At 42.5% G+C, this 23,953-nt stretch overlaps 1 protein-coding gene across 1 annotated transcript; it reads right to left on the bottom strand.

Annotated features, from left to right (window-relative positions):
• Positions 1–3,035: 3,035 nt before the first annotated feature.
• LOC139576763 (uncharacterized) lies at positions 3,036–23,366 on the bottom strand. The gene is made up of 7 exons (XM_071403194.1): positions 22,622–23,366; positions 20,173–20,305; positions 11,020–11,154; positions 8,528–9,519; positions 7,327–7,456; positions 3,743–3,862; positions 3,036–3,529 (listed from the first exon to the last, which is right to left on the bottom strand). The coding sequence occupies exons 1-7, from the start codon at positions 23,148–23,150 to the stop codon at positions 3,364–3,366; spliced, it is 2,205 nt and encodes a 734-aa protein (XP_071259295.1). The 5' UTR covers positions 23,151–23,366; the 3' UTR covers positions 3,036–3,363.
• Positions 23,367–23,953: the final 587 nt, after the last annotated feature.

The raw sequence follows: 23,953 nt of genomic DNA, 5'->3' as shown, positions 1-23,953 counted from the left end.
AAATAGCACATTTTGACCACAGCTTCTAAAGGCCCAAAATCATGTGTAACTGGCTTATGTATATTATAAAAGTTATTGCTTTATGATGTTTTACATGTGGAACTGGCAGAGGGTGTTAAACTTCAAGCGAACATTATCACTCGACTGAGCAAAGAACCATCAAAGTGCATTTCTTAGCTCATGACAGCTCTGTTTCCCAGAGGTGATGGCCGTCTCTTCATTGACAGGCATTTGCAGTAAGTTGCTTAGTCATTTTTTTGTATAAATACTGTACAATAACATGTAAAATTATGAAATATAAGACTTTTACTTCAAAATACAGCAGAACTACTAGTACTGTAAATGGCCAAAAAGGGGTTTTATAGTTTATTTTATTATTTATTTATTACAAGAGTGTATGAATGTGTGTAACCTGATCTCAGGTCTATTAGTTTGTGCCAAGACTATTGATTAATTTGGGGTTAGGCAGGCTATTATGTACTCAAAGCAAATTTGTTTAAACCCTCTTTTCTTTTTCTCCACAGACTTTTTAATTAGGCAAAACCAGATAGAGAAGGATGTCTTAAAAATAATTTAATTGAAGCTTGAATCGAAATTGCTTAAGTCCAAGATTTAGGTTTAAAACAGTTTTTTTTTTTTTACTCAAAGGGAGTCACTTGGAGGCTAAGGCCTAACTTTTTGATTTGTTAACTGAGTGAAAAAGTATTAAAATTGATAATTTTTCAAATATGATGTCTTCATATCTGTCAACTTCTTAAACTTCTTAATGTACACTGAACAAAAACATTTCAAGTCTACTATAGTTATTGCTGTAGTATCACTATAAGATTGCTATAATATTACCATAAGGTATACCATTAGTATATCTTTGTATATTGGTATAGTAGTGTATAGTGTTAGTTATTGCTATAGTATCACTATACGATGATGTTATAGTATTCCTTTAAGATTACTATAGTATGTCTGAATTTAACATAATACTATATAATGTGAAAAGTTTTTCTGTGATATTTCTATAATATTCTTCTATAGTAATCTTATAGGATCACTATAATATTGCTATAGTTATTGCTATATTATTACTATAAGATTGCTATAGTTATTCTATAGTATGTCTGAATTTACCACAAGAATACTACGCTTTTTAGTGATATTTATATAATGCTATTTTTATAGTAATCCTTTAGTGCTTTTTGTAAGGGGTGTTCCAAATCGTTTTGAAATCGGAGCATCTGCGACTGTAATTTAACATCACGAGCTGAACCTCTATCATTTTCCTGTCTTGCCACAGCACTGAACCGCAACACATTGAAGCATATGATTGGTCTAGTTATGTAAGGGATCAAGGGAATTTGATGCATGTTTTGAAGAAACGCCCCTCAAAATTAGTGGAGTTGAATGGAGCGAGAGAACGTTCTCTGCTGAGTTTAGAAAACTAAAAAGAGTAGCATGTTTTATGTACAATGTTGTCAACAAAATGAGGTTGCTGTTACTTCAGTCCATATTGCTGAATGCAGCCTTTTGACAGCAACTAAAATCGATTTAATCCACTTGCATTAGTCCCTTCGTTTGGTGATTGGCATTTAGGCTGTGACAACGAAAAGGCAGCAGGTAGACCTACATGCAGTACGTTTTAGCAGGGAAGTTTGGTACGGTGGCCTGATTTCTAACTATGAAATCAATTTGTCAAACAGATAGTGAACCCGAAAAGTGTACGTTTGATTCTAAAGGGACGATTAATATAACAATTATTTGGTTAGTGTTTAAGGGCAGATTTATATAATGAATTCTTCAATTTCATTAACTATTTACTTTATTCTGATCAGTGGAACAATTATCATTCTTAACAATGGGCTAAAATATAGGGTAATTACTGTTCTTGTCAGCAAGAACACTACGGTTATTCCACTTTGTGTCCTTTACTTGAAAGCAGTCTATAGACAAGTAGAATGCAATCTATGATTTGGTTACCCAATGCCATCAACCATAAATATTATTATCTCCTGTGCAGAGCATTGGCGTAGTGGTAACACTCCCCGGTACGTGTCACATGCAACTTTCCACCTGAGAACAGGGATCAATCTCTGCTTTCAACCTTCCCACTGTTTCTAGCATTTGCCTGTCTCCCCACATTTAATGTTTGTCTAAATAAGGTGTCAAACCACCTAAAAAAAAAAAAAAAAAATATTAGCATTCTTTAAATTTCATCCCCCAAAAATCTCTAAGTAACAATGTCGTCAAATTGCGTGTTCATTTAATGTTCAAAATACCCTGAATACACCTGACCAGTGTCATATGCATAAGCCATGTGAAAATATGTAGAATTGCAGGAAATTAGCTTTAAACCAGTACAATTGTACATATAGTGGTTGTGCCAGGGGGCAAAGAAATTCACATAACAAATCTCACTCCAAGCTTTTTTCAAAAGTTGGCAGCCCTGTTTAAGCCAGTAGTGGCTAACCAGGGGTGGGATAATGTCAATGTGCCTTTGATTGGATAGTAGCAGGAGCTCTATGTTTATGACAGTTTGCGATGGAACATATGAAAAAATGCATGTACTTTCAGAATTGATTGGCAAGTTACTCATAGGTGGGCTGCGAGCAACTGGTAGCTCGCGATCTACCTGTTGGAGACCCCTGGCCGACAAACATTTCAACAAACATACTTCCTAGTAATGCTGATATTGTATCAGGGTTTGTTTAATACTCATGGTTTAATTTTTTTTCTTAAAAGTATTACTGTACTTTTTCTGATTGTAGTGACAAGGTAGGTAAATGATGATCATCATCTGACACAATATTAAAATTTCAAGCCTTTAGGTAAGAAGTGAAAATCCCACACTGTTTACTTCAACATGATCAATTCATAACATACTAAAACTAAGAAAAATAACAAATGAGTGTGTGAATGTCAATTACCTTACTGTTAAAGGTATAAGGGTGCCACCTCTTGAGCAATTTTAGAAATGCTATTGGCTAAACAATAATGCACCTTAAGGGAATCTTGTAATGTGAGACAATGAAGTAACAGACTGGTAATATTCAAGGGTTTTAATCTAGAAGTACAAAGACTCAATATAAATATATTAAATTGTTGTCAGAGATCATAGTACCCTCAGCAGGAGAATTCTGTACAACTCTAGTTGTGGATCATTACTTACAGTTGAGGTCAAAGGTATTTGGAATTCCCTCCTATACCGAACAGCAGCAAATCAAGTTCTTCTGCCACATTTATCATCTTAAATGTGGCAGAAGAAAATGTTAAAAATCTTAAAAACACAATAGAGGGTGATGTTGGACAGATGCATTGCATTCCCATTCTAGTAACTGGTACTTAAGGGTGCTGATGTTTGGGAATCATCAGTCAAAGCTTCTTGGACTCAATGATCCTCAGACATCGCTTGTAGAGGCGAATAGGAGTCCCTCTTTTTGAGTCTTTACTTGTGCTCTGAGCATTAAGTCTTCCTCTTTCCTCCATGCTTTTAAGGACTTGAATTAGGTCAGTGGCTTGGGAAAATCCAGCAGTACAGCTACAGCAAGAGAGCAAAGACAAATATATAAATACTTGAACCGACAGGCACATGCACAGTTTCACTAAGGATTATTGTTATTAGATTGACAGTAGGTAAGACACTGACACATTGCATGTAATGTAACATTGAACAATTAGCCTTGTGAAGAGATCCATTGAAAAAGTTGAGGCTCATTGCAAATCTATCATCCTTTGAATTTGAGCCACCAACCTTTTCCCTCCATAACAGTCTTTCACACTTGGCACGTTGAAGCAGGATAGAGATACAAAGTCCTGCAGGAGGGATTGGAGAGTTGTGGTCTTCTCCAAGTGTCTGATCTGATCAGCCAGCCTGAAATGTGATGGAGAAAGATAGAGGGACAGAGGAGACCAGTGCTCCAGGGAGACAGCCAGTGGATGAGGAGAAAAGGTTAAGAGAAAGACAAACACTATCAGAAAGGCAATGTGTGTGTGTGTGTGTGTGTGTGTGTGTGTGTGTGTGTGTGTGTGTGTGTGTGTGTGTGTGTGTGTGTGTGTGTGTGTGTAACATGTGTGCATCCATCTTGCGTAGTTATCTAACCCAGCAGGCCCTAATGCTCTAACCCTTAGTTATTTAAGGCAGCTGAAAGATACTTTAACACAGTCCATTTTAGTGACAAAGTGCTCAGGATACATTGTACCAGTGGAGGCTCCCCAGAGGAGGAAGGGGAGGACCATCCTCCTCAGTGAATTCCATACAAATAGAAATAGTGAAACATACGAAAAAAAGTTATCCCTTTTAGATAAAACTATACTAAATATATTAATGTCACCAAATAATTGATTAAAACACACTGTTTTGCAATGAAGGTCTATAGTAGCCTCAACAGCACTCTGTAGGGTAGCACCATGGTGTAGCCGGAGGACAGCTAGCTTCCGTCCTCCTCTAGGTACATTGTAGGGCTGTCCCCTACAACAACAAAAATCTTGGTGACCAAAAGTCGTCTGTTCTTTCGACCACTTGATTGGTTAACTTTTTTTTTTTTTATGTGTATTTTTCCATATATAGACCCACCCTGTGTTTTAATAAAATCAACTATATGCTTGTCTGATGCTGTTTGATTAAATAAGACACAAATGACTCAAGAGGGAGCAGAGATCATCAGAAAATAAAAAGCTGACCAGACCAACCTCTTCCCGCTCCTACTGGTTTTCGCAGGTTCTGCCCTTACTCTCCTGAAGTTGCCGGTAATAGGCTACACTAGGAGTCTGCAACTATTTTCATGTGGAATGCAAATTTGTCTTGCAATTTCTACCGATCAGCGTGCCAGTTATGGTTTTCATATGAACATTTTCGTTTTACCGTTTCATTTAATTGATAAATAACGTTGTTGTATCTCAAATTCATTGAGATGTGGTTAATCAAAATTCTATCCAACTCTAAATGAAAATGATACAAACCTACATAAAGCCAACAAATAAAAACATTGCAGCCTGCAGGTAGAAAATATCCTGATAAAAATAAATCTCCTATAAATCACATTGGCTATGCATGGCCTGTCTGCAACGAACTTTAAACATTGTATCAACTATCAACTTGGGTCCAGCCCGAAGCTCACACTAGCAGACTTGTAACATAAAATATTCTGGGCCCCCAGAGTTTCCTACACCGGTAAGCTCAGGACAGACTCATCAGGTAGACCTATTTTATGACTGTTTCCACTGGATCAGAGGATAACATTTTTCCCTTTCACGCTGACTGGTTATCGAAAGGGATATTTTTCAAATACTTTGAGGAACTATAGTCATTTTCAATGTGTATGTAATACCCAACTTTGTTTGCTTGCTGTTTGAGGTGAAGAAAACATTACTTTGAGAAGCTCCACAGCTCTTTAGAGGTGGTGCGTTAAGCCAATCAGAAATACTATTAGATCCCCAAATCGGTACATTTATATGCCTACATTTCCACGCAGGCCAAGTAGCCTATAGGCCTACTTCTATGCATAATCAGTGCGTGCCCTTCTCAACATTGACAGTAGCGCTCCAAACAAATTGACAAAACTTGTAAATGGAATGAAACTTGTTTCCCACAAGTGTAGCATAGGTTGTGCGCTCTGCAAACGTGTCCACTCTGACAATGAGAACGGTAAAAGACTGGAATAGTAATATATTGAATGCATTAACAGAAATTAACATAACCAAACAAACATTGTAGATTAGAAATGATAGGAATTAACGGTAAATGTAGGCTACTACTGGTGATATATGTCATGGGGAATTGATAGACAATAAAAATCTAGCCAAACAATTCACGCAATGAATTTATGAAACAATGATTTCGGGCATTCTGGAGAGCGAAGAACATTGGCTAAAATGCACACTCTGACCTTCCTCTAAAACTGTGCCATCCCCCCGGCCTCCGCAATGGATTAGTCTCAGCCTCCGCAATGGATTAGTTCACTGTGTGCCATAAATTAATTAATACATATTTGCTACTGCTCAAAATATAATAATATTGGTCGACCAACAGCCTACCGACCAAACAATCGACCAGTCCACTACATTGACTAGCACATTGACTTCAATACAAAACCTAGGAGGCTCATGGTTCTCACCACCTTCCATAGATGGGGTTCTATGGAAAGTTCTCCAACCAATCAGAGCTCAGCATGAACTGACATGTTGTCCACCCAATCAAAAGATCAGAGAATGAATCTAGTACTGAAAGCATAAACTACAGATCGCTAGCGCTGCAGTACATACAAAGTCATGAGTAGTAGTTGACTCAAAGAGAGAAAGACAATAGTTGAAAGGTTTTGAAGGAGAAGCAAGAGAAAGAGAGAGCTAGCGTTATTTCATTGCATTTTTATTCACCTTCACTTAGCTAGTGAATACAACTTGCTAGTTTAACCTATTCAAACACCTGGCTCAAACAGAGAGGGATGCTATGTTAGCTAGCTGGGTATGGCTATCCAACACTGGAACTCTTCCAAGTTAAGGTCAGTTTTTGGTTTTATTAATTTATTGTCACCGTGGCCCACCGGTGTAGCTGCTAAACTGCTTGCTGACTGTACTGTTCTGCATGATTGTAGCGGCTTTACTAACACGTTAGTTATAGTAGCTATGTTGACTTGGTATGACGTTAGCTAATATGGTGACAACGATGTAGGCTGTGTGTAGCGGTTAGCGGTTATGATATGAAGGTTTGGATTGGAAAGGTTTTTTCGCCTGGTCACAGACAGCTGATGTGTTGTGCACTGAAGTCCACAAGCGAAGGGAAAAGGTGAGAGGAGGAGAACGCGTAGATTTGAAAAGGAATTATACAATGAGCAAAATTATCAATCTGTTTGTATGTGGCTGCTATGAAAGTGAACGGTTAGCGTGTGATCAGGGGTGTATTTATTCCGCCCATTCTGTTGATTTTATTTTTCTTAAAACGGAAGCAAACGGAACGGGGATAAACATACCAGAATTTGTCCAATAGAAACTTTAGTTTACAACTGTTGGACTAATGATTACACCCTAGATCAGCTAGATGCAGGTAAGAGTGTGCCAGGCAGTATTTAATGTGTCACTGTCTGTCACCTTGATGACTCAAATGTTTCTCTTGCCCTGTGCACCTACGTTGTAAACTTTCATTCATAGGCTAGGTTGTAGCAACCTCATGATAGGTATAGTTAAAATGTTTGTATCATGTAGTAGCCTAAACCTATCGATGTTACATTGAGCTGGGTGAATGGGATATGAATGACAGTCATCCAATATGCTGTAATAGAAATAAGGCCATGCTCATAAAAATAAGCATCACTGCATTGTACTGTACGGATACTTTCTCACCTGTGGGTGCAATCACAATGGTACACAGTCTTTGATCCCATGTTGTGGAGATCATATCTCTTCTCTAAAGGGGGAATTTTGTATTTACATTCATCCAAATGCTTGAGGGTGCCACAAAGAAGCATATTATCTGTAACACAGAGAACAAACAGAACATACTGAAGATAGCTGAGTCATGACATGCAGTAAGTTATTGGGACAGTTTGTAATTATTGGGACAGTGAGGCATTTTTCTTCTTTTGACTACATCAAGCGTGTGACTCTACAGATGTGTTGGATGCATTTTCTGTTTGTTTTGGTTATGTTTCAGGTAATCTTTTGCCCAAGAGAAATGAATGGTATATAATGCATTGTGTCATTTTGGAGTCACCTTTATTGTAAATAAGAATAGAATATGTTTTCCAACACTTCTACATTAATGTGGATGCTACCATGATTACAGATAATCCTAAAATAAATCGTGAATAATGATGAGTGAGAACGTTAGACCCACAAATATCATACCCACCCCCCTTTAAAAAATGCTACCCTCCCCCGTTATTGTAATGGTGAGAGGTTGGAATGTCTTGGGAGTATGATATTTGTGCGTCTGTAACTACCTCAACATTATTCATGATTCATTCAGGATTATCTTTAATCATGGTAGCATCCAAATTACTGTTGAAGTGTTTAGAAACATATACTATTCTTATTTACAATAAAAGTGACTCCAAAATGACACTACATTTTTCCATACTTTTCTATTGGGCACAAAACAATCTGAAACACAACCAAAACAAACAGAAAATGCATCCAACACATTTGTAGAGTCACAAGCTTGATGTAGTCATTGCGTGCTACTAATATGGGACCAAATTCTTAACTTTTGACTACTTTAATACACATAACTGAATTTGTCCCAATACTTTTGGTCCCCTAAAATGAGGTAACTATGTACAAAAAGTGCTGTAATTTCTAATTAAAGCTGACAGTCTGCACTTTAACCTCATAGTCATTGTATCATTTCTAATCCAAAGTGCTGGAGTACTGAGCCAAAATAAAAAATAAATGCTTCACTGTCCCAATAATTATGGAGGGCACTGTATATCTAGAATGGCATCATCAAGCTTTTCCTAAAAAGTCAAATTAAAGCTTGGGGCAGTTGCAGGCTGGCCAGTTACCAGACTGATAGTGGGCTCATGGAGAAACACAAAACTACTACCTGTTGTCATAGATGGTGCACTCTCAGTTGGGGTTTGTATTAGAGGTGTGGTCCTTAGCTTTGAGGAGGCGGTCCTCTTAGTAATTGTGTTCTTCCAAAGGGTAGATGAAGTCATCACAGTTGCAGATGTTGTTCTCTTATTTGAGGACATTGTTCTCTGAGTTTGAAATATTCTCCTCTGGGTTGGTGATGCAGTCTTGTTTGCCGAGGATATGGTCGTTGGTGTTTTAGTTATCTGTTCCAAACAGGCTTTGCCTCGTTCCCCCCTCCAGCGGCGAGGCTGAAAGGTATCTCCTCTTGGAGGTCCACAACTGTGAAGTTTCCTAAGAACCTTTGGGAGTTTGGGTATAAGAGTTGTGGTTGTTAAAGTTGTTGTCTGTGGATGGGGGGAAGGCTTTGGTGTTGATATAGTCCTCTGCATTGTTGTGGATGTTGTCCTCTGTCGTGACCATGTTTTTTTCTTTGGTGTAGCTTGATTTTGATGCGAGATTGTTTTTTCAGTTCTTGATCCAGTCTTTTGTGTAGCAGTTTTTTTCATTTTTACCTGAGATGTTGTTGTAATCATTTTCAAAGCAGTTCTCTGAGTTGTGGGTGTGGTTTTCTGTTTTTGTGATGCACTCCTCGGTATCAGGGATGCAGTTGTCTGTATTAAGGGCGTGCTGGTCTGTGTTTGACTTGTGGTTGTTTGAGTTGTGAATGTTTTCTTGCCCCTGCTGCATCCTTTCCCTTTCCTGTACTTGATCTGGAAGGTGTCTCCTCTGGGAGGACCTCTTGGAACACAGTCCCGTGAGGGGGAAAATAGCTTGGAGCGGTTCCCTTTGGGGATTAACCTGGTTGGGCTAGACAAGGGTCTCACTGTAACCAGGTTTTCCCCGGTGCCTGCTGAGGTTTGGGGGTCACTGCTGCCACCATGTTTACTTGTCGTGCGGTTGATGGTGTAATCTTTGGGATTTTTGAAGACTGCATATGGGGCCACCTTGGCCACCTTGCACCTGCACAGAGCAAAGATTGACTTATTAGACAGGCCAAACATGTTCATAAACTCATAGGCAATGTTGGGGTCGTTACTCAAAATAAGTAATGTATTACCTATTACTCGTACATCCATCAACAGTAACATATTATTTTACTTATCATTCCCTGAGAAAAGTAATCACTTACACCCCAGAATATTGTGCGCCCTCACTCAATGTAAACGTTGTTACTTAGGCCTATACACTAACACAAGTAACCTAATAATGACAGACACAAAATCTACTACATACCAAGCTACAAAATTGTTCACCTCTCCCTGGGCTAAAGCCTGTCATCCTGAACGATTAAAATCAAGCCTTGGTTGTTTGGAGGAGGTAGGCCTACATAGTCATCTTCAGCAGCAATCAGGCCTCGGGGGTTTTCCGCTATGAGTTTTGTCTTGGCGTGTTGCTTTTGCAGGTGCTTCAAGAGATTGGAAGTTATGTTTCAAGCATTGAAGTGGTTTTTCATGCCTGGGCACAGTTTATGTTTTAAGGTTATATTCTTGTAATTTTGTCCTCCCACCAAATCAAAGTTTACTTTAGTTTATTTGCACAACTAGAAAGACAGTTTTTTTTACTATTACAAACTGTGTGCGGGAGGGGGAATAAAAGGCCACAAGTAATGGGAGTACTTCCACACTGAAACTCAATGTTTTAACGTTCATCGCCCTCACTAAAGCAGTTTGTAGTAGTGCATTCGTAAACAGGAACTTGGTGAGAGGACGTCAGACTTAGGAAGAAAACAATACTGGGACGGGGGGATTTTTAAATATTGCGCCAACAGAGAGGAATAATAATCATAAATATTTATTTGGATCCATAACTGTAATGGGAAGGGTAACAAAAGTAACAACAACCTATCTTTGATAACTAACTGTAATATTATTACTTCAAATTGGAACAGTATTTTATTATATTTCTTGTTACCGCAAAATAATATTATTATTGTAACATTTTACTTTGTAACGCGTTACCCACAACACTGGCCATAAGTCTCTCTGTATTTTTCACAACATTTCCCTAATTTTGTGTACATTAGCTTACTGGTTGTATTATTTGTCATTTCAGAGTCACTGTATATTTCATATCGGGGGAAAAAACATACAGTAATGACATTATCTAATACAATCTAAACAAGTTTCACTGCGTATTTTGAATACAGGGAATTACTTTTAATTTTCAATGTTTTGCTGGGATGGACCAGGGAAATGTGGTGTTGTCTGGAGGAAGAGTGAGGGGGCTGGATATCAGGCAAGTTATCACAAGCATCTCAGTTAAAACGGGAGAGTTTCTGCTGTTTCAATTGCCCATCATATGATCCTTATAAAATGTTTTGGTGAAACAATAGCATGTCCCATATTACTATCCTTATCACAGTTATTACAGTATTATAGAACAAAGTCCATGTAGTGTAAAGACTTGATCAGGACAATATCACGTACACACACTAAATTATTTCTGACAGACAGTACTCACATTCCCCACCAGTTAAGCTCAGTGCATTGACTCCTGGGAGTGAACTCGAAGCAGGGCATCTTGAGGAGGTTGAAGAAGCTGAAGCCAACCATATTGGAGATGGTATCATTTACACGCTGGAGGCACTGGCGAAACCTGATGACAACAGAAAGAAGGGTAGGTAATGCCAAGACCGTGGCATTAAAGGGACATTTCTAAAAAGTTGAACTTCATATTCATCAACTCCAGCCCCACCCCAACATATGTGAAAATGGTGTGTTTCTATGTGTTCTAGTAAAAAAAAGAGGAATATACAGTGGGGAGAACAAGTATTTGATACACTGCCGATTTTGCAGGTTTTCCTACTTACAAAGCATGTAGAGGTCTGTCATTTTTATCATAGGTACACTTCAACTGTGAGAGACGGAATCTAAAACAAAAATCCAGAAAATCACATTGTATGATTTTTAAGTAATTAATTTGCATTTTATTGCATGACATAAGTATTTGATCACCTACCAACCAGTAAGAATTCCGGCTCTCACAGACCTGTTAGTTTTTCTTTAAGAAGCCCTCCTGTTCTCCACTCATTACCTGTATTAACTGCACCTGTTTGAACTCGTTACCTGTATAAAAGACACCTGTCCACACACTCAATCAAACAGACTCCAACATCTCCACAATGGCCAAGACCAGAGAGCTGTGTAAGGACATCAGGGATAAATTGTAGACCTGTACAAGGCTGGGATGGGCTACAGGACAATAGCCAAGCAGCTTGGTGAGAAGGCAACAACTGTTGGCACAATTATTAGAAAATAGAAGAAAATGGAAGAAGTTCAAGATGACGGTCAATCACCCTCGGTCTGGGGCTCCATGCAAGATCTCACCTCGTGGGGCATCAATGATCATGAGGAATGTGAGGGATCAGCCCAGAACTACACGGCAGGACCTGGTCAATGACCTGAAGAGAGCTGGGACCACAGTCTCAAAGAAAACCATTAGTAACACACTACGCAGTCATGGATTAAAATCCTGCAGCGCACGCAAGGTCCCCCTGCTCAAGCCAGCGCATGTCCAGGCCCGTCTGAAGTTTGCCAATGACCATCTGGATGATCCAGAGGAGGAATGGGAGAAGGTCATGTGGTCTGATGAGACAAAAATAGAGCTTTTTGCTCTAAACTCCACTCGCCGTGTTTGGAGGAATAGAAGGATGAGTACAACCCCAAGAACACCATCCCAACCGTGAAGCATGGAGGTGGAAACATCATTCTTTGGGGATGCTTTTCTGCAAAGGGGACAGGACGACTGCACCGTATTGAGGGGAGGATGGATGGGGCCATGTATCGCGAGATCTTGACCAACAACCTCCTTCCCTCAGTAAGAGCATTGAAGATGGGTCGTGGCTGGGTCTTCCAGCATGACAACGACCCGAAACACACAGCCAGGGCAACTAAGGAGTGGCTCCGTAAGAAGCATCTCAAGGTCCTGGAGTGGCCTAGCCAGTCTCCAGACCTGAACCCAATAGAAAATCTTTGGAGGGAGCTGAAAGTCCGTATTGCCCAGCGACAGCCCCGAAACCTGAAGGATCTGGAGAAGGTCTGTATGGAGGAGTGGGCCAAAATCCCTGCTGCAGTGTGTGCAAACCTGGTCAAGAAGTACAGGAAACGTATGATCTCTGTAATTGCAAACAAAGGTTTCTGTACCAAATATTAAGTTCTGCTTTTCTGATGTATCAAATACTTATGTCATGCAATAAAATGCAAATTAATTACTTAAAAATCATACAATGTGATTTTCTGGATTTTTGTTTTAGATTCCTTCTCTCACAGTTGAAGTGTACCTATGATAAAAATTACAGACCTCTACATGCTTTGTAAGTAGGAAAACCTGCAAAATTGTCAGTGTATCAAATACTTGTTCTCCCCACTGTAAGTGTTTCCAATGACAATCAACCAATTAGTAGACAATGCATACGCATAATTGCTTAAAATTACATGATACACACCGATGATGTCATTGGAAACACTTATCTTCCACTCTTTTACTACAAAACATAGAAACGCGCTATTTGAACATATGTTGACGTTGTGGTGCTGCTCAAAATAATGAATATGAAGTTTAACATTCTAGAAATGTCCCTTTAAGTCATCAGTTGTCCTAAGCTTACCAGTGCTGTTTTAAGCTCAAACAACAAATCAGGGATCTCTCACCCAAGAAATAGTTCAAATAGGTTGGCAAACTTGGCATGTTGTCAGCGAGAGCAAATCACACTGTGTTGTATAACACTTATTATTATTGAATAGTTGATGTTTCCCATCATTTCTTTAATGCCAATGTGTCCAAAAGAGCCACATATCGTTGTTGCTTGGTATTCACAGGGAGAAGTGACAAGTCAAAACATGACATGATTTTACAGGAAGATTTAAATTGCTTACGAGGAAACATGAAGTGACGTGCTATACATCCAATTATGTAACAACTTGGTGCTTATACATCGGTTTAGGGCCGGGTAGGGCCTGTTGATTCATAACTAGAGCACAGGCAGGGCTCGGGTATCACTAAATTGATCACTAACATTTTGAAGCCGAGCCATGGACGTGCTCTGCTTTAGAGCCCTTCACAGGCATGAATTTGAAGCCTGAGCCCTACCCATGACCGCAACGTTCAGGCCTGATTGCTTCTGCCAAATTTAAGGCCCTGCGCAAAATCAGAAATAACTTCCTCCGTTAGTAAATCCATTAGCTTCGGAAGGAGAGCTCTAGTGACAGAGCGGAGCAGCTAATGGATTTACTAACGAAATAAGTTATTTCTGATTTCGGGCATGGCCGGGCCCTAAATTTGCCAGAAGCAATCGGGCCTGGGTACGGTACGGTAGGGCCTGAATGTCACAGGCATGAGTATGGCTTAAAATTCATGTCTGTGCAGGGCTCTAGTGCTTACTGTGGAATGAATACTGTGTATGACCTTGTCAGTTAAACCTGGGAGGAGAACGAGACTGCATTGTCTGTCTGGCACTCATGCATAAAGGAAATTAATCAGAGTATAAGCGTACTACACAAACTTGTGTTCTGTGGCAACTCAGAGCTAGGAGTTGACACCTCACTTAGATCTCCAAAGTGTCTGATTAGGAGTCCTGAAAGAGACGGGCAATTATTGCTCACCCTAAAAAGGTTCTAAGTAGAACCTTCTAGAGTTCTTCGGTTTGTTCCCATAGGGGAACCCTTTTTGCTGCTAGGTAGAACCCTTTGCTGAGGGTTTTACCTAGAACTTTCTATGTAGGGTTCCTTATAGAACCTCCTGTAAATGGTTCTACCTAGAACCCTCTATGAAAGGTTCTACAAAGAACGCTTTTATCTTTGAAGGCTTCTTCCTAGAACCCTCTATGAATGGGTCCACCAACCTTATTAGCCTTTAAAAATTTTACTTTTTATGACAATACATTACATAAATCATAAGGTCTTTCTTTGAGGGCCTAGTTAGACCCTAACAGGAAACACCTGGTTTACAGGCCAAATCAAATTGTATTTGTCACATGAGCCGAATACAACAGGTGTAGACCTTATCGTGAAATGCTTACTTACAAGCCCTTAACCAACAATGCAGTTCAAGAAATGGAGTTAAGAAAATATAATTTAAAAAAATATATTTTTTAAAATAAAAGTAAAAAATAAAGTAAAAAGTAACACAATAAGATTACATAACAATAACGAGCCTGTATACATGGGGTACCGGTATTGAGTCAATATGCGGAGGTACAGGTTAGTGGAGGTAATTTGTACTTGTAGGTAAGGGTAAAGTGACTATGCTTAGATAATAAACAGCGAGTAGCAGCAGGGGGGTCAATGTAAATAGTCCGGGTGGCCATTTGGTTAGTTGTTCAGCAGTCTTATGGCTTGGGGGTAGAAGCTCTTAAGGAGCTTTTTGGACCTAGACTTGGCGCGCCGGGACTGCTTGCTGTGCGAAAGCAGAGAGAACAGTCTATGACTTGGATGACTGGAGTCTGTGACACCGCCTAGTATATAGGTCCTGGATGGCAGGAAGCTTGGTCCCAGTGATGTACTGGGCCGTACGCACTACCCTCTGTAGTGCCTTGCAGTTGGATGCCAAGCAGTTGCCATACCAGGCGGTGATGTAATTGGTCAGGATGCTCTCCATGGTGCAGCTGTATAACCTTTTGAGGATCTGGGGACCCATGCCAACTCTTTTCAGTCTCCTGAGGGGGTCTTGGTGTGTTTAGACCATGATAGTTTGTTGGTGATGTGGACACTAAGGAACTTGACGCTCTCGACCCGCTCCACTACAGCCCCGTCGATGTTAATGGGGGGCCTATTCGGCCCTCCTTTTCCTGTAGTCCACGATCTTCTCCTTTGTCTTGCTCGCATTGAGGGAGATGCTGTTATCCTGGCACCACACTACCAGGTCTCTGACCTCCCTATAGGTTGTCTCATCGTTGTCGGTGATCAGGCCTACCACTGTTGTGTCGTCAGCAAACATAATGATGGTGTTGGAGTCGTGCTTGGCCACACAGTCGTGGGTGAACAGGGAGTACAGGAGTGGAGTAAGCATGCACCCCTGAGGGGCTCCGGTGTTGAGGATCAGCATAGTAGATGTGTTGTTGCCTACCCTTACCACCTGGGGGCGGCCCGTCAGGAGGTCCAGGATCCAGTTGCAGAGGAAGGTGTTTAGTCCCATGGTCCTTAGCTTAGTGATGAACTTGGTGGGCACTATGGTGTTGAACGCTGAGCTGTAGTCAATGAACAGCATTCTCACATAGGTGTTCCTTTGGTCTCGGAGGGAAAGGGCAGTGTGGAGTGCGATTGAGATTGCGTCATCTGTGGATCTGTCGGGGCGGTATGTGAATTGGAGTGGGTCTAGAGTTTCCGGGATGATGGTGTTGATGTGAGCCATGACCAGCCTTTCAAAGAACTTCATGAGCTCGGTGAGGATGTTGGCTGTAATCCATGGCTTCTGGTTGGGATATGTTCGTACAGTCACTGTGGGGACTACGACTTTTTAATGGGGAAGTGTAACTTTTTTCATTCACCTTATTTTATTTGTGCATGCATTGTGGTAATCCAAATTGGGGTGCCATTTAACAATGCACTATGTGTAACGCTCGTCTAAGTCGTCCTCCTCATCTGACGAGGAGGAGCAAGGATCGGACCAAAATGCAGCGGGTGATGAATACATGATGAATTTATTCAGACAAGACGAAACACGAAGTACACTTGAATAAATTACAAAACAACAAAACGACGTAGACAGACCTGAACATGAGAACTTACATAAAACGAAGAACGCACGAACAGGAACAGACTAGACAAAACGAAACAGTCCCGTGTGGTACATAAACTGACACGGAAGACAATCACCCACAAACAAACGGTGTGAACAGCCTACCTTAATATGGTTCCCAATCAGAGGAAACGTCAAACACCTGCCCCTAATTGAGAACCATATCAGGCAACACATTGAACCCAACATAGAAACACATAACATAGACTACCCACCCAGTTCACGTCCTGACCAACTAAACAAAGTTAAACAAAGGAAAATAAGGTCAGGAACGTGACAGTACCCTCCCCCCCCGCCCCCCCAAGATGCGGACTCCGGCCGCAAAACTAAACCTCAAGGGGAGGGTCTGGGTGGGCATCTGTCCACGGTGGCGGCTCTGGACGTTGTCCCCGTTGTCTGGCTGCTCATGGCTGACTAAACCTCTAGGGGAGGGTCTGGGTGGGCATCTGTCCACGGTGGCGGCTCTGGCTCTGGACGTTGTCCCCACCCCACCATAGTCAATCCCTGCTTCCGTAGCCTACCCCAAATGGCCACCCTCCAAATTAACCCCACTGGATTAAGGGGCAACACCGGAATGAGGGGCAACACCGGAATGAGGGGCAGCTCCGGACTGAGGGACGGCAGCTCCGGACTGAGGGACGGCAGCTCCGGAGACTGGCTGACGGCTCTGGCTGCTCATGGCTGGCTGACGGCTCTGGCTGCTCATGGCTGGCTGACGGCTCTGGCTGCTCATGGCTGGCTGGCGAAAGGCTCTGGCTGCTCATGGCTAGCTGGAGGAAGGCTCTGGCTGCTCATGGCTGGCTGGCGGAAGGCTCTGGCTGCTCATGGCTGGCTGGCTGACGGCTCTGGCTGCTCATGGCTGGCTGGCGGAAGGCTCTGGCTGCTCATGGCTGGCTGGCGGAAGGCTCTGGCTGCTCATGGCTGGCTGGCGGAAGGCTCTGGCTGCTCATGGCTGGCTGGCGGAAGGCTCTGGCTGCTCATGGCTGGCTGGCGGAAGGCTCTGGCTGCAGGCTCTGGCTGCTCATGGCTGGCTGGCGGAAGGCTCTGGCTGCTCATGGCTGGCTGGCGGAAGGCTCTGGCTGCTCCTGGCTGGCTGGCGGAAGGCTCTGGCTGCTCCTGGCTGGCTGGCGGAAGGCTCTGGCTGCTCCTGGCTGGCTGGCGGAAGGCTCTGGCTGCTCCTGGCTGGCTGGCGGAAGGCTCTGGCGGCTCCTGTCTGGCGGAAGGCTCTGGCGGCTCCTGTCTGGCGGAAGGCTCTGGCTGCTCCTGGCTGGCTGGCGGAAGGCTCTGGCTGCTCCTGGCTGGCTGGCGGAAGGCTCTGGCTGCTCCTGGCTGGCTGGCGGAAGGCTCTGGCGGCTCCTGTCTGGCGGAAGGCTCTGGCGGCTCCTGTCTGGCGGAAGGCTCTGGCGGCTCCTGTCTGGCGGAAGGCTCTGGCGGCTCCTGTCTGGCGGACGGCTCTGGCGGCTCCTGTCTGGCGGACGGCTCTGGCGGCTCCTGTCTGGCGGACGGCTCTAGCGGCTCCTGTCTGGCGGACGGCTCTAGCGGCTCCTGTCTGGCGGACGGCTCTGAAGGCTCAGGACAGACGGGCGGCTTTGAAGGCTCAGGACAGATGGGCGGCTTTGAAGGCTCAGGACAGACCGGCGGCTTTGAAGGCTCAGTACAGACGGGCAGCGCAGGCGGCGCTTGGCAGACGGGCAGTTCAGGTGCCGCTGGGCAGACGGCAGACTCTGGCCGGCTGAGGCGCACTGTAGGCCTGGTGCGTGGTACCGGAACTGGAGGTACCGGCCTACGGACACGCACCTTAAGGCTAGTGCGGGGAGCAGCAACAGGACGCACAGGACTCTGGAGGCACACAGGAGGCTTGGTGCGTGGTACCGGAACTGGAGGTACTGGGCTGGAGACACGCACCACAGGGCTAGTGCGTGGAGGAGGAACAGGGCTCTGGAGACGCACAGGAGGCTTGGTGCGTGGTGCCGGAACTGGTGGTACCGGGCTGAAGACACGCACCATAGGGCTAGTGCGTGGAGGAGGAACAGGGCTCTGGAGACGCACAGGAAGCCTGGTGCGTGGTGTAGGCACTGGTGGTACTGGGCTGGGGCGGGGAGGTGGCGCCGGATATACCGTACCATGCAGGCGTACTGGCTCCCTTGAGCACTGACCCTGCCCAACCTTACCTGGTTGTATGCTCCCCGTAGCCTGACCAGTGCGGGGAGGTGGAATAACCCGCACTGGGCTGTGTAGGCGAACCGGGGACACCATGCGTAAGGCTGGTGCCATGTATGCTGGCCCGAGGAGACGCACTGGAGACCAGACGCGTTGAGCCGGCTTCATGGCACCTGGCTCAATACTCAATCTAGCCCTGCCAGTGCGGGGAGGTGGAATAACCCGCACCGGGCTATGCACACGTACAGGAGACACCGTGCGCTCTACCGCATAACACGGTGTCTGCCCGTACTCTCGCTCTCCACGGTAAGATCGGGAAGTTGGCGCAGGTCTCCTACCTTACTTCGCCACACTACCCTTTAGCCCCCTCCCAAGAAATGTTTGGGCTTGACTAACAGGCTTCCTACCGCGTCGTCGTGCTGCCTCCATTCGCCGGTATCCCTCCTCACACTGCGCCAGAGAATCCCAGGCGGGCTCCGGCTTTCTCCCTGGGTCGATCGCCCACCTGTCGATCTCCTCCCATGTAGTGTAGTCCAGATTTTGCTCCTGTTTCCGTGCTACCTCCTCATACCGCCGCCTCTCGGCTTTAGCTGCCTCCAGCTCTTCACGAGGGCGGCGATATTCTCCAGGTTGTGCCCATGGACCTTTACCGTCCAGTATTTCCTCCCATGTCCAGAAATCCTGCGATCGCTGCTGCTGCTTTTTCCCACGCCGCTTGGTCCTTGGTTGGTGGGTGATTCTGTAACGCTCGTCTAAGTCGTCCTCCTCATCTGACGAGGAGGAGCAAGGATCGGACCAAAATGCAGCGGGTGATGAATACATGATGAATTTATTCAGACAAGACGAAACACGAAGTACACTTGAATAAATTACAAAACGACGTAGACAGACCTGAACATGAGAACACATAACATAGACTACCCACCCAGTTCACGTCCTGACCAACTAAACAAAGTTAAACAAAGGAAAATAAGGTCAGGAACGTGACACTATGCAGAAATCACACCGCCATTTCCTTGTTGCAAAAAACGACTTGCTTTATGTGACAAAAGAAGCAAGCATAGTGTAAAGAATCATTGTTCCATCTAAACTGTGTTTCATCTAAACTGCTGTGAAATATATTTTCCATAACCCAAAATATTGTATTTTCAGCTGTTTGAAGCTGGTGTACAAAACCGTAAGTAATAGATGCAAAAACAAAAAACAAAACTTCAGAACAGGAAGCATAGAAATAGCCCACATAGAACAGATATAGCGCTTCTTAGACTTGCTTTCAATTAGAATGACAGATCTATAACTCACATTTCGATTTGAATTTGGTCGGGTTGCCCAAAAAGTTACATATTGCAGCTTTAAGCCTATAGCATATTTACAGTTTTACTGCGTGGGAAAAAAACAAACATAGATCTTTTATCCTGACTCTCAAGTTGAACTACAATTTGTACTCTAAAGCACTGAATCAAATGATCTGATATTGTATCATTGGTACAATGGCACACTCTACCCGACATTCCAGAAAAGAAAAACACCTATCAGTTAGCAGATGAGCCATGCACCATACCCCTGAAAAATAAAGGTCAGCATAATAAAAAGTCTGTCTTTATTGAACAGTATTGAGTTATAGCTCTAAGGAGTTCCCCTTCAGGGGACTGGAATGTATGTCTGTGTCATCCCTGGAATGTGATGGATGCTGCCCGGGGGCTACACATTGAGGCTCACCTTTGGTCACAGTCACAGTGTGAGATGGTGAAGAAGTTCGGATTGAAAACACCATAGTTCACTGTGAAGGAGGGGATAGTGTTACTGCAGTGGTCATGCTCACGGCAGCACCTGTCGGCTCGCTCAAACATTCCTACAACAAGAAACAAACAGTGGAGAGACTAAATAAGTCTCTCAGATCATTAAATACACATTTCATGTGTAATGACACATTGCTACTAGAGGTCGACCGATTATGATTTGTCAACGTCGATACCGATTATTGGAGGACCAGAAAAAGACGATACCGATTAATCGGCCGATTTTATATATATATATATGTATATATATACACACACACATACATACATACATACATACATACATAGATATATATATATTTTTTTGTAATAAATGACAATTACAACAATACTCAATGAACACTTATTTTAACTAAATATAATACATAAATAAAATCTATTTAGTCTCAAATAAATAATGAAACATGTTCAATTTGGTTTAAATAATGCAAAAACACAGTGTTGGAGAAGGAAGTAAAAACGCAATATGTGCCATGTAAAAAAGCTACTGTTTAAGTTCCTTGCTCAGAACATGAGAACATATGAAAGCTGGTGGTTCAATATTCCCAGTTCTTCAATATTCCCAGTTAAGAAGTTTTTGGTTGTAGTTATTATAGGAATTATGACGCGTCGACTATTTCTCTCTATACCATTTGTATTTCATATACCTTTGACTATTGGATATTCTTATAGACACTTTAGTATTGCCAGGCTAATCTCAGGAGTTGATAGGCTTGAAGTCATAAACAGTGCTGTGAAGCAGGCATTGCTAAGAGCTGCTGGCAAATGCAGTAAAGTTTGAATGAATGCTTACGAGCTTGCTGCCGCCTACCACCGCTCAGTCAGACTGCTCTATCAAATCATAGACTTAATTATAATATAAATAACACAGAAATACGAGCCTTAGGTCATTAATATGGTCAAATCCGGAAACTATGCCCGTATTTTATCAAACGGGCAGCAACCCTAAGTCTAAATATTGCTGTTACATTGCACAAGCTTCAATGTTATGTCATAATTATGTAAAATTCTGGCAAATTAGTTCGCAAACGAGCCAGGCGGCCCAAACTGTTGCATGTACCCTGACTCTGCTTGCACTGAATGCAAGAGAAGTGACACAATTTCCCTAGTTAATATTGCCTGCTAATATGAATTTCTTTTAACTAAATATGCAGGTTTAAAAAAATATACTTCTATGTATTGATTTTAAGAAAGGCATTGATGTTTATGGTTAGGTACATTCGCGCAACGATTGTGCTTTTTTCACGAATGCGCTTTTGTTAAATCATCCCCCGTTTGGCGAAGTAGGCTGTGAATCGATGATAAATTAAAAGTCACCGCATTGATTATATGCAACGCAGGACAAGCTAGTTAACCTAGTAATATCATCAACCATGTGTAGTTAACTAGTGATAATGTTTAGATTTATTGTTTTTTTATAAGATAAGATTAATGCTAGCCAGCAACTTACCTTGGCTCTTTGCTGCACTCGCGTAACAGGTGGTCAGCCTGCCACGCAGATTCCTTGTGGAATGCAATGTAATCGGCGTCCAAAAATGCAGATTACCGATTGTTATGAAAACTTGAAATCGGCCCTAATGAATCGGCCAGGCCGATTAATCGGTCGACCTCTAATTGCTACAGTGGGTGGTCAGCAGTAGCACTAATGTTATAGATCAATAAGTAAGATGTGATATAGTGCTTGCTGGAACAGAAGTAGGCCTACAGTACATACATGGCAACTCCAAAAAGTTGTCCTGATCAAATAGGCTAGAGACAAATAGGGATAAGGAATGATAAAGTGAAGAGTGCATATGTGCAAACTATAAACGAATGAGAGAAAAATAAAGATTAAGGTTAAAGAAAGATATGGAATTGAGAATTAAGTTACAGGTAAAGCGCTCAAATTTCATTCAAGTCTGGGCAACTTCAACTCATAAATCTTTAAGGTTGTGCCCTGTGCCCAATTTTAGGCTAGATCTTTTTGTTGTTGTTATTAATTCTGTCCTCTGTGTGTGACTTTGCCATATGTTGTCCAGAAACAGCTATCCTTATGGCTCTTGTTTTCACTATACATTACATTATGAAGCAGCCCAAATGTGGTTATAAGAACAGAAGGCTTTCCCAACTTTGAAACAAATTAGCTGTAGGCTATGTTATAGGCTACTTTGATATAACTTGACAGGGTATATACTATTATGTGATATTTCATAAAGAGTATAATATTCACTCTATTCACGAATAAAAAGTGTTGGAGGGTGTGAATTACAAATGTATAGATACATTTATACTGTAAATAGCCTACTGTATTTTGAGTCTATTGGACACATCTATCTGAAAAACATCTCTGGAAATCAGCATGTGTGAAGTGTAAATATTATTCTACTCACCTAACTGTTTGTAGTCAATCGCTTTGCTTCCAGTGCCACACCAAAGTGTCCCAGGAAATACCCAGGCGCGTTTCCTACGGGATTTTGCACCCGAAATATGTTGTTGCTCCAATGGGACATTTTTCGTCTGTTTGATAAATCCATCGACAGGACTCAGTGTGCACAGGTTGTCTGGACTCAACAACGCCCTGATATTGAAGAGGGATAATTCCACGAGGCTCTCCGAGCGCGTTTGGCGGCAAAGATACAGGTAACTGGCAGTGGCTACAGGGTCGTCGTTAATTGAGCATTTTACAAGCTGCTTCCCTGACCATTCGCTCACATATAACATCAATGTATGAGTCCCGACCATATTTCGGAGGAAGCTTAGGCGCGTGTGTCCTAGTCCAGTGAAACTCGTCCTGTGGCAGAAGTTGGCGTTTTGCGCGTGGGTCCCTGCTGACATCTTCACATCATGTGCACTTAGCAAACTCAGCAATGACAAGCACAGAGCAAATTGCATTAAACGTATGTTTATCATATCAAACATAGACTAAATTATATTAATACATAAATTAAAAAAGTAACAGCCGTCTCAATAGAGCTCGCCAGTTTGTAGTCCTATAAACCGGAAATTAGTTGCCTCTAGTTCGTTCAGTCCGCCACAGTGGACGCGTCATAATACCCATAAAAACACCGACATGGTTCCAATGTTTTTTCAGCCATTCATTTTTCACATCGTGAATTGTATAAACACTTCAAATTAAGTGTATGTTTGGTGTAGGCTTACCTTGGCGTGACGTTTTGTTAACTGTGTAAATCTCTCTCAGACAAGGTGAGTTTTATCAATACATTCGCCTCAATTTACAAAGAAAAAATTGAAATGCTAATTAGCAACAAAGAAGACTTCAGCAAGACTAATTCCGGCAAAAAGCTCCTGCACATTATCTCTAGCCTACACTGTCAACTACCGACCAGCGCGATCAGAGACCTGTGCCCAATCCATGATGAAATCATCTGCTGTATTGAAATTAAGTGAATAAAGTTTTGAACTTCTAAGGTCCGCTTTCAATGGCTTAGCTAGCCACTGACTACACTTTAGCTAGCTACTTAGCAGAGCAGCAGATCAAAACATTGTTTTGTATTACCAGTGGTGGAAAAAGTAAAGATTTTTGGTATCTAAAAACAAATCCCATTGGGATCTGGACTGTAAGATTCATAGTATAACTCTCAGTAACCATGCCCCAGTCTCTATAATGTGGGACATAGAAAGGAATACCTCAGCAAATCGCTGGAGGCTCAACACCTCATTGGTAGGTGACACTGGCTTCCAAGACTACATCAGGACAGAGT

Source organism: Salvelinus alpinus, chromosome 5 (assembly GCF_045679555.1).
Source record: "Salvelinus alpinus chromosome 5, SLU_Salpinus.1, whole genome shotgun sequence".
In the NCBI taxonomy this organism is placed as follows: Eukaryota; Metazoa; Chordata; class Actinopteri; order Salmoniformes; family Salmonidae; genus Salvelinus; species Salvelinus alpinus.
The sequence above is the reverse complement of the archived record's forward strand: the minus strand, read 5'-3'. Positions and strand labels throughout refer to the sequence as shown.